The following is a 12500-nucleotide window of genomic DNA, read 5'->3' on the forward strand; positions in this document are numbered from 1 at the left end:
GCTAACCATTAAATATATGATTGGTTTCTAGGACATTTCTGTCAATTGCTCTGCCAACCATAAGCGATAGATTGAAGAGCCAATTCTGTTTGGTATTACAATGTTATAAGGAAATTTGAATGTACTGTATGTATACTCGACAACAAGGTGTATTTTCCTCAAGCACAGCTTACTTATCTGTCTTTTAGACCTATTGATATAATACTACCAGTACCAGAACGCCAAGGTTTGATGTGAATTCCAATCATATGATTTTTTTTAACTTGCATGGTTATTACTCTGTCATTGTTGAATGGCATAAGACTAACTTCGGCCTAGCTGTCATTGTTGAATGGCATAAGACTAACGTCGGCCTAGCTGTTATTTTTAATTACTTATGATTAAAAAGTATATATAGTAAATAGATATCAATGGAAGCATAACTTGATGTTGCCATTCACCTGGAATTTAAACAAATCGAACAAAGAAATCGGATGTAAGTTAGAATTCGAATATTTGTGATGAGCAACTTTTGAGATCAGATTAATTCTCAATTTCGAATTAAAAGACATTTCTATGTGGATGGCATTCCGTGACTAATCTCTGGAAGCGGAAAATAATGGAACGACTAATGGAGTTTGGAGCTGAAATGGTAATTTCATTTCGTATACAAGACACGATTTATCCAATAAAGAGAAATGAGCAGTAGAATAAGAAAATAAGGTTACAAGTGAAAGCGTGACTGATTTAGGCTACGAGGAATTCGTTTCCTTTTTTAAGAATGTAGTTGGGAGAATAAGGAAACCACAACAGCTTTTTTTATGACGCTATAATATTAAAAACGGGTTTTACGTTATTTTTAGGCTCGATAATTCTATATTACGTTTAAATTGAGAAAACAGAATACTGATAATAATCTGTTAGAACTAAAGAAAAATTTTTTAATTTTTATTAAAAACAAAACTAAAAATATCTATATTTTTCATTGATGAAGGATCAAGGTAGACTAATGGTCAGTATCTTTTAGAAATTATCTTTCCTGTGACCGCAATTAGGCCTAGTGTGGTACTGAGTGGCATTCCATGTTGAAATAATTTCCTTTTTTTTTAAATTGTGAGTAACGCATGGGATTTGGAAATCTTTTTAAGTACTGGGAATGAGTGATGATATTAGAACTAATACTGAGAATTTGTTGTATTTGTAAATGGGGCCTCTAAAGAATAAGTAATCTGCTGTAGAGAAGGATATTTTTATAAACCACAAGGTTGTATTTTGTGCACACCCACACACATATTATATAATGTATATTATATATATATATATATATATATATATATATATATATATATATATATATATATATATATATATATATATATATATATATATATATATATATATAAATCAGCCATAGCTAGTCCACAACAAGACAAAGGCCACAGACCTGACCTTCCATTCCTGCCTTTTTATGGTCTTTCTGTGCCAGTCTATACCCCCAAATTTTCTTAGCTTGTCAATCCGTCGTCTTCTCTTCCTTCTCCTGCTCCGTTTAAAATCTCTAGGGACCCATTCTATTATTCTTAATGTCCATCTATTATCTGCCATTCTCATGGTATATCCTGCCCATGTCCATTTCTATTTCTTACATGTTGTTAGAATATCCACTACTTTAGTTTCCTCTCGTATCCATATTGGTCTTTTTCTGTCACTAGTGTAATTCCTATCATAATTCTTTCCATTGCTCTTTGAATTTTAACTAGCTTATGTTTAAAGGCTTTAGTTATGCTTCAAGTTTTAGACGCATAAATTGATACCAGTAGCACCATCTGATAAGATAATTCTTTTAGAGGAAGTGATATTTTGTTTTACATAATCTCAGTTTGTTTGACAAACGTCCTTCCTGTCATGTTTATCCTTCTTTTAATTTCGGTCTCATGCCATGGAGAAATACTTACTGTCTGTCCTAAATACATATATTTATTAACAATCTCTAGAGGATCGTCCAAAACCCACAAGAACTAGCTACAGCTGATTCTATATATACATATATATATATATATATATATATATATATATATATATATATATATATATATATATGTACATATATATATATATATATATATATATATATATATATATATATATATATATATATATATATATATATATTTGTATGCGTGTGTATGGTATTATGCCAGTGTATATTTTACCTCCATCTCCTCAGGAACACTGTAAGGTGACTTATAGTTATATATAGAAGTTACGTAAGTGCGCAGTAAATATATGAATCTGTTGTGGTAAAAGTAGGAAATACCGAAAACTTGTCTTTCCATATCCTTCAATAATGTTCCCGGTAAATTTCTTAGTCACTCAAACCATTACACATGTAAGCACACAACACCCATATATATATATATATATATATATATATATATATATATATATATATATATATATATAATGCCATTTTGCTCAGAATAGTGACGTAGGCAGGGCGTGGGGCTGGCAGCCTTATCTCATAAATGCTTGCTGAATTCTAGAAGGGTTGGCCTAACACTACTGAGATGGTAAAGGTATATTTTGAAAATAAAGGACTAAACCTACACATTTTCTTGTTTTGTAATGACATGAGTAGCTTTTGAGACTGGAAACTAAAGTTACATCTCTCCTACTTTTAGTAAAGTGAAACGGCTTTTAGTTAGTTTATTCAATATCTTTTATCACCTCAAGATTTGAATCGAAAACATTTATACGGACTTGGTCTAGACATGTAGGTTCCGGTTTTGATTTATATATATATTTTTTTTACCCGAAATCTATTAGCAAGATAGAGAATCTGTAGACGTATGTATTTACGTATGATTTTTCTTGATTTTCACATAAAATTTGTCTTTGCTCATCCGTAGCGTACATAGATATATTTGTACATGTAATTTAAATGATGTTGCTTGCTTGTCCCTAAAGTATGCATTCACGTGCAATACTCTTGTTTGTTTGTCAATTCGTACCAGGAAGATATCAATTGATTTCCCAGGAAGCAGGAAACGGATAGACAAACACCGAGCAATAACAAAAGGAGCGGAACAATAACACAAATCGAACCCAACCACCGGACATCGCCACCGTGGTGGAACCATTCTTCCTAGACTTTCTGGGTCTACGCTTCCACGCGTCCCTGAAATCACGCATCTACATTGTTCGCGACACAATGGAAAACGCAACAATACTCCCAGTGCTGGTGAGTGGTTGCGATATTAGAATTAGATCAAAGCGATGTGAATTTAACTGAAATCAGCATGAACAAAGTCACGGAATCGTTCAATTCTCTATAGCAAGACCTTAGGGTCTAGACCGTGAGCAAGACGAGGCATGTGGATTATGTATGCAAGCCTTCTGGTAATCGACATACAAAGATACGTCACGTGCCTTTTCAAGCCTTTGTTGCATATGGCATTCATTGTATGTCATTGATACTATCAGTCTTCACAGTTCGTTAGAAATTGTAATAGTTGAAAAGGGCGATTGTAGGCCTACATCATTTTGTCTTAGTGTTTCATTAACGTTCTCTTTTTTCGCTTGCACTCATATAAATTTGCAGATTTAGGTGTATATATATATATATATATATATATATATATATATATATATATATATATATATATATATATATATGTGTGTGTGTGTGTGTGTGTGTGTGATATATATATATATATATATATATATATATATATATATTATATATATATAAATACATGCACACACACACACACACACACACATATATATATATATATATATATATATATATATATATATATATATATATATATATATATATATATATATATATATATATCTACAGTATAGGTGTGTGTGCGCGCGTAATTATTTTTCTAAATTTATCGAGTTTTTTGGTATATTTATCACACTATTATAACGAAAAAATTCCCTTCAATCTTCAATTATCATAAACATCAATTTTCGGACAATGAAATGCATTTTTTTTCTTTTGTCCTTGAAACACAAAAGCAAGCCTTTGTTAGGAACAAGGAAGGACAGTCAGATACTGATGATTATATTTTCTAAATATGAACTGAGTGACCTTCATTGCAATCTGAATCACTTTTGATTTCCCGTAACCTCATGGTGACTCAATGTCAGTCACCCTCACCAGAATTTTAGTCTGGTGCAAGTTTCTAGGCAAGGGATTTTAAGATGATCAAACTAATTGTTGCTTTCTTAAGTTTAGGTGTGTGGCAAATGTCATTTTGATAGTATTATTATTATCATTATTATTAAATGCTAAGCTACAACCCTAGTTGGAAAAGCAGGATGCTATAAGCCCAGGGGCCCCAACAGGGAAAATAGCCCAGTGAGGAAAGGAAATAAGGAAAAATAAAATATTTTAGGAATAGTAACAATATTAAAAGTAGTTAACCCCTTGGGTGAAGAAGAATTGTCTAGTAATCAGTGTTGTCAGGTGTATGAGGACAGAGAAGAATCTGTAAAGGATAGGCCAGACTATTCGGTGTCTGTGTAGGCAAAGGGAAAGAACCGTAACCAGAGAGAAGGGTCCTATGTTGTACTGTCTGGCCAGTCAAAGGACCCCATAACTCTATAGCAGTAGTATCTCAACGGGCGGCCTTAAGTATTTTTCTAGCTGAATGTAAAGTTCTAAACTTAAATATATCAAGTTTAAATGCGTTGGTAAAATCTCAGTTTCTTGTCTATCCTGGACTTGAACCCAATGTTTATTTTCATTCTACTGTCATAATTTGAAGTATGTCTCGTCATTGTTCTGCTTACAGAGACTTGTAAAGTTGATACTAAAATACAGGCTTATCATTCCCTGGGTTTAGGCTGATGACCCATTTCTTTACCTATATATGGGCAAGGAAATTACATTACGTTGCTCCTATACGCCTCCTTGTTAAAGGAAAAATGCATATTTTAAACCAAATAATCCTGGTGATAAAGAGACGCAAAGTCTCTTCAAATAGAAATAATTTTTCGATATGCTGACGGTTTTGCACCAACTGTCAAGGTAACAAGTCTCTTCCATATAGTTACCTGTATTAAAGGTTGCATGTGAGCAACAGTTCAAGCGTGGAGTCGTGGACTCTTGGTGGTCACTGTTCAAGAGGCAGGACAATGTCCTTGAGAGTGAGACCAACCGTAAAACAGTACCAGCCTCCCTCCTCCCTATTCAAGCTAAGACCAGGAAGGGCCAGGCAATGGTTCCTGATGGCTCAGAAGATTGTCTACATCCCGATTTTTAGGGACTGATGTTGCTGATATTATTATTATTATTATTATTATCTGCTAAGTTACAATTCTAGTTGGAAAAAAAAAACGGGACACCATAAGCCCAAGGGCTCCAACAGGGAAAAATAATCCAGTGAAGAAAGTAAACAAGGAAATAACTAAACTATGAGAGAAGTAATGCACAATCAAAATATTTTGAGAACAGTAACAACATAGAATTAGATCTTTCATTTATAAACTATAGAAATAAAAATAAAATACAAGAGGACGAGAGAGATAACGAATAGTGGGCCTGAGTGTACCCTCAAGCAAAAGAACTCTAATCCAAGGCAGTGGAAGACTATGGTACAGAGGCTATTACACTACCCAAGACTAGAGAACAATGGTTTGATTTTGGAGTGTCCTTCTCCTAGAAGAGCTGCCTACCATAGCTAAAGAGTCTTCTACCTTTATCAAGAGGAAAGTAGCCACTGAACAATTACAGTGCAATAGTTTACCCCTTGAGCAAAGAAGAATTGTTTGATAATCTCAGTGTTGTAGGGTGTATGAGATACAGAAGAGAATGTGGAGAGAATAGGCCAGACTATTCGGTGTATGTGTGGGCAAAAGAAAAATTAGCCGTAACCAGAGAGAAAGGGATCCAACGTCGTAGTCTGGCCAGTCAAAGGACTGAATGACACCCAATAGACACGATTGGGCTTGAACACTAAGATTCCCTTCTCATAAAATACGTGACAGGGTTTTTGCTATAGGTTACCTCAAATCTAAATTCAGACTATTTGGGTATGGTCACTTACTATAGTCCATTTCTTTTAGCGATGCATATTTGCACCGACTCGCAGCGGTGCCCTTTTAGCTCGGAAAAGTTTCCGGATCGTGATTGGTTGGACAAGATAATTCTAACCAATCAGCGATCAGGAAACTTTTCCGAGCTAAAAGGGCACCGCCGCAAGTTGGCGCAAATATGCATCGCTAAAAGAAATGGACTATAGTTGATTGCCATTCAAACAAGTGCAGTGTGGTTCTTGCACCTGTTGGTTTACGGGCCTTTGTATTATGAAAATCAATGTTTTCACCGAATACAAGCCAATATGTTCCTCCCAACTGTTGAAATAGACAATCCCATAGCCACACGAGCATGACATTGTTTCATGACCATACATCATAGGCCTAACTCGAAATCTGTAGGCTTTGAAATTATTTCTTAAAAGACTATTTGCAACCTTTACTTTCATTTAGTTTGGAAGTACAATATTAAAGTTTTACTAATAACTAGCTACGCTTACCTGGCCGGGTGCAAAGTGCTTGTAGCATATTAACTGTTAGATTCTCACGAATTTTGGTTTTCTGTATTTCTGCTTTTAATTGTTATACCTATAATGATGTATTTCGAAATATGAATGAATGGAGGCCTATACATCAAGCAAGGCGTGGGGCTGGCAACCTCACCCCATAATTTAGGGTGACACTTCTGAGAGGATAAAGGTATATTTTGAAAATAAAGTAAAAAACTACATATTCGATTATTTTGTATTGTCATGAATAGCTTTTGAAACTGGAATCTTGTGTCACTTCTTTCATATTTTTATAAAGCGAAATTACTACCAGTTATTTCCTTCATTACCTTTTATCACCTCAAAATTTGAATCGAGAACGATAGGACGTTAACCTCTAACACGGCCGTGGTCTAAACATAGAGGTCGTGGTTTTAATTTAGGCTCTCTATCAACCATCCTGTATTCATGGAATATGCATAGTTTCACTTGAGGTTTACAGGTGTATTAGGTTCCTTTCCCCCGTGATTCATTGTTCCCAGGTAACCCTGCAACCTTACCTCTGACTATCAAGCATCACGAAACTGCGAGAAGCGGGGTCGTTCTTTTTTAACTCCTATTTAAGCAAACACATAAAACTTAATGTATTCATGCAAAACACATTTCAGCCTCATGTATGCCGCAGTCGTTTCCTAATGCATTATTGATCTCAATAACCCTGAAAATTGCACTTTTGAATTTCAGCGTTGGCAACTAACCGTGAGGCGGCGGCTTGAAGGAGGCAGGTGTAGTTGGTTGGAAACTTTCAGGATACCGAAAACCAACTAACGCACTCGCCTGTCTGGGCGTCGAAGTCGAACTTCGTTACGTCGGTTCAGCCAGTGTGTCGCGAGCAACGGTGAGGTGAGGTTGAATTGCAGATAAGGATTTTAGGAGCCTCCTGCTAACATGCGGTCGACAGTGAGTAGATTGGATTCACATTTTTGTCACGGTGAAGTGACACTTTTTTTTTTTTTTTTTTTTTTGCCATTGTCTTTCTTTACGTCTAGTGGTTGTAATTAATCTACCAGACTATGACGACCAAAATATAAACTCTTGTTCTCGTTTTATTAGTATCTCGATAATCTCGGTTATTCTTGGTAATTGGAATTTAGAGTTTAAAATCAATTCACTTTGTTCAATAAAGCGATGAGTTAAGTCGAATGTATAATTATTTAGGCCTACCCACGTTCAAAATCATTCACACGTTTTGGAAACTAAATGAGACACATTTTAGGCTTAAATACGACATTTTTTATCCTATTCCTTCCTGTCTTACCCTAGGCCTATGTTACATTACGAATTTTTTTTTATCAATTGGTCCCATATGCCAGTCTTATTATCGCTATGTGATGCGAAAATAGTGAATTGGCATACTTATTAATGTCAATTCGAATAAAATAATTGTTAAATAAATTACCCATTTACAGATTCGCGGTTATCTGTTTACAGCTGATACAAACCATTTAATTAAGGAATTAATGAAATATGAGTTTATGGGGTTATTCTGTGGATTTACATAATTACACACACACACACACACACACACACACACACACATATATATATATATATATATATATATATATATATATATATATATATATATATATATATATACACACACACACGTGTCGGAGGGGGGGAGGGCAGGTGTGGCTGTATAATACAAGGGAAGTGACCTAAGGCCTATTCAGTCCTAGGCCTACAAGGAAAAAGATAAGGAAACCATATGATGCTTAAGGAGAAGGGCTTAACCGGAAAAAAACTCATACAATGACATATCTGTTTTTCTGTTTTAAAGAATAAGCAAGCCATACTGTTCATTCAGTTATATATATATATATATATATATATATATATATATATATATATATGTATGAATGTATATATACATTATATATGTATGTATGAATGTATATATACATTATATATGTATGTATGAATGTATATATACATTATATATGTATGTATGAATGTATATATATACACACATATATGTATATATATATATGTATGAATGTATGTATACATACATATGTATGTATATATATATATATATATATATATATATATATATATATATATATATATATATATATATATACTGTATATATAGACATATATATATTATATACATATATATATATAATATATGTGTGTATATATGTTTATAATATATATGTGTGATACCTTTCCCTGTTTTTAGGCTTTGGTACACCTGGTTAAAGCTTCTGTGTACTTTACTCAACAAGTTTTAGGGACACCCGGTAGCTTTTACACGTTTCTTGACCATAGCTGACTTGAGTGGTTGGTGAATCAGGGATCTTGTAAATGCGTGCCAATTTCTTTGTAATATATATATATTTTGATTCATTGTGATTTATTGAAATAAGTAGTAATTTAGGTTTGTAGTAGGTTGCATCCAAGTTAGTCTAGATGTGGGACTAGCAACCTCATAGCAAAGGAAAAAAAACTATGGGAAGACTAACATAGTTAAGGCTTGCTACCATCTGTAAAACACAAACACACTGATATATGTGTATGTGTGTGTATATATATATATATATATATATATATATATATATATATATATATATATATATATATATATATGTGTGTGTGTGTGTGTGTGTGTGTGTTGTCCGTGTTAAGTGTAAGAAATTTCAAAGTTTTTTCTAGGTATATGGACTAAATGACTCTAGTATTGGTTTTCATATGGAGAAATCCCTGTTGAGCAAAACTACTATTTTGAATAAATTACGTTGAATGCACAATGGCCAGTTCTAATAAAGCTGGAGCAGATAGTGAATGGAAGATGTATTTAAACAGTTTGCAAAATGTTGAAATTCACGTCATAATACTAAGACGAACAAAGGACGGTTAATAAGACTATACTTTTCAAGATTATTGTTTGGTTCTTAATGGTTTATGTACTATGGTATTGCTTTTGAATTACTGATGAACCGGAAATGTAACAAAGAAATAAGTTTCAGTTTCTTTTAATCTTATTTTATTGAAATTTCTATACGCGTAAACTATTTGAAGTATGCATATATCGAAATGGAGTTGGTTCCCATACATTTGTTTGTATAACAGCAATGATCTACTGGTAATAAACTCAGCATTTGCAACCCTGATTGAGACAGCTCTCTAAGTAAGGTCTGATTGTTTCGACCGTTACTTAACGCGCCACCATTGCTGACAACAATATACATTTTTTTATATTCTTGTAGTACATTTCCTGTTTGTTTTGCAAGACGTATTTTCAGAAAATCCGTACTGCTTTCAATAAGCATTCTCAAATATCTTTGTCATTAGTTTTGAAAAAGAAAATGACAATGATTGTGTTTTTTTCGTTAACTACGGTGTTGAAAATTTGCATTAAAAACGGTAATGTCTGGTAACATTTATTCCAGAATGTTAACGGTTTTAAAAACGGATATACTAACGTAAATAAGTGATGTTACGGTCACCAAACCGTAAAAGTTAATATCAAAGTAATGCAAAATTACGATCGCCTGTATTTTACTGAAAAACGGTTGAGAACAGTATGTTTTTACGGAGAATTTCGATTAAAATTAGTTTTTTTTTTTTTTTTTAAGTGTAATGCATTTAAGAAGCATTGTCGAATCAATGATTATTTACTTAATAAGGAGGCTTCAGTGTTTAATTAGTATTGTATATGATTGATTATCCGCTTAAATCGCCTTTTGGTTTATTTTATTGACATTTTGATTTATGTTGCCGAGATTTTTTATGTTGTGTATTGTAGACACTTTTATGACGCTATTACAGTAATCCATTAAGATATAGATTTTAATTATTGAGGTATTTACACCACTAGCCAGTTCTTGCATATATTGCAAAGAGGCTGAATAATGATTTATCTTTTTTAATAAATTGCATGTTCCGTTTTTTCACGCTTTCCTTGTTTTTGTGGGCGTTTAAGATTACATTATTTCCTTGCTTAGATTGTTGACACCCATCTGCTCTGGATAAATAGTTTCTAAGCAAATTCAGATTTCAATTTTCTAAGATATTCTTACTTTCACCTTAGTGACGTCATCTTACTGTTTAAGGTAAATATTTTCATAATCACCTCGGCCGGGTTTTCCTTCAACTCTGGTTTTTCTGCTTTCAAGTCCGGATTTTTCCCGGTAGATTTACGGTTTTTTCAGTGCTGTAGTGAGAATTTTCCTATATTTCTGTGGTCAGTATTTCACTATTCGTGAGATTTCTTTCTTTTCTCGTGTGCATTTTCCGGGTGTTCTTACTTTGAATCCTGCTCTAATTTTTCAGAATTATTTATTTATGTTGCTGATTGTAATTATTTTTATTTTTCTCTCTTCTGCTTTTATCAATATTGAAATTGAATAATCCTTGGAGGCCTTCGAATTTTAGATCAATCGTCCAACGTATAAAAGGTATACTGTATATAGTTTATATAGAAAATTGTTATTTTAATGTTGCTACTGTTCTATATATATATATATATATATATATATATATATATATATATATATATATATATATATATATATATTGTTTCCTTTCCTCATTGGGCTATTTTCTCTGTTGAGGCCCCTTGGCTTATAGCATCGTGTTTTTCCAACTAGGGTTGTAACTTAGCTAGTAATAATAATAATAATAGTAATGGTATATATTTGACACAGTTACCCCTTACTTTTTTGCGCCTTTCCTATCATGACAAACTTTTTAATCCAACATAGAAAACGGAATGCAGTTTTCATCAGTAAAAAAAAGTAATTGTTATTTCGTTAATTTTCTTAGATTTTTTTTATATATATAAGAATAGCGTATTCTCGTTACTGGCCCCATTGTTATGGTTAGAATAATTCTGTAATGTGCTATTTCGTAATGAATGAGATTACTCAGTTGAAGAGTTTAATATACTATTTCTAGTGGGAAAAGATGCAGACAAAGAATAAGAAGAAGCAGTTATATGTTTAAGGTCGGTCATGAATGGCAGAGGCAAGGGACATTGACATTGCCCTTGCAAGAAGGGCAATGCCATAGAGACGGACCATATATACATTTGATCAGCGCCCAAGCCCTCTCTCCACCCAAGCTAGAACCAGGAATGGCCAGGTAATGGCTGCTGATGACTCAGCAGATAGACCTATAGGCTCCCCCATATCCGCATCCTTAGCTCACAAGGATGGTGAGGTTGTAGTTACCGAATGAACTAACGAGTGTGAGCAGGACTCGAATCCCAGTCTGCCGATCACCAGGCATGAACGTTTCCAATCGGCCACCACAATCAGTCATAAGTAGAAAATGAAAGTTAAAAAGTCCCTACATGGCAATTTGTTGGACATGCATTCCAGACCCGCCCAAGCTCGATAGTTTCTAGTAGTGTCTGTAACCTCACCATCCTTTTGAACCCCAGATGGGGTGTTTGTGGGGATCCTATATGTCTTCTTACTGAGTCATCAGCAACAGCCATTGCCTGACACTCCTTGGTCTTAGTTTGATGGAAAGGGACAAGGAAGCTGATATGTGTATATGATACACTTTGAATCAATTTCTGGAACATCGTATCAGCCTATATTGCTTTGATTTACCATACAACACATTGCAAATAAAAAGGAAATAATGTATTTTGTCTTTAAAGATATTTAACTTTTAATTTTAATTATAATCAATATCTTCTCTCTCTCTCTCTCTCTCTCTCTCTCTCTCTCTCTCTCTCTCTCTCTCTCTCTCTCTCTCTCTTTTAGTAACCAAATCAGAAACTGAATTTGAGCCACTTCCTCAAAGCTGGTGACTTCAATGAGAAAAAAGTAGTCATCAGACACGTTAAAGAAGACATCCTTAATAATTTTGAAGGAGCAGAAAAAAGTAGCCATTAGACAGGTTTAAGAAGACATCCTTAGTCATTTTAAAGGAGTAGAAGAGCAAATTATGTCTTCCCAT

At 33.7% G+C, this 12500-nt stretch overlaps 2 protein-coding genes across 2 annotated transcripts in view; both read left to right on the forward strand.

Moving 5' to 3' along the window:
• The window catches only part of LOC137627305 (uncharacterized), a 38978-nt gene extending 31592 nt beyond the window's left edge, over window positions 1-7386 (forward strand). Inside the window, exon 7 of the mRNA XM_068358386.1 lies at window positions 7266-7386. The gene's annotated coding sequence lies outside the window, so the exon portion shown is untranslated. The remainder of the gene's footprint in view (window positions 1-7265) is intronic.
• The window catches only part of LOC137627504 (uncharacterized), a 91137-nt gene continuing 85965 nt past the window's right edge, over window positions 7329-12500 (forward strand). The window contains exon 1 of the mRNA XM_068358588.1: window positions 7329-7481. Coding sequence (XP_068214689.1) covers window positions 7470-7481 — 12 coding nt within the window. The 5' untranslated portion in view covers window positions 7329-7469. The remainder of the gene's footprint in view (window positions 7482-12500) is intronic.

This window comes from Palaemon carinicauda, chromosome 35 (genome assembly GCF_036898095.1).
Source record: "Palaemon carinicauda isolate YSFRI2023 chromosome 35, ASM3689809v2, whole genome shotgun sequence".
Lineage (NCBI taxonomy): Eukaryota > Metazoa > Arthropoda > Malacostraca > Decapoda > Palaemonidae > Palaemon > Palaemon carinicauda.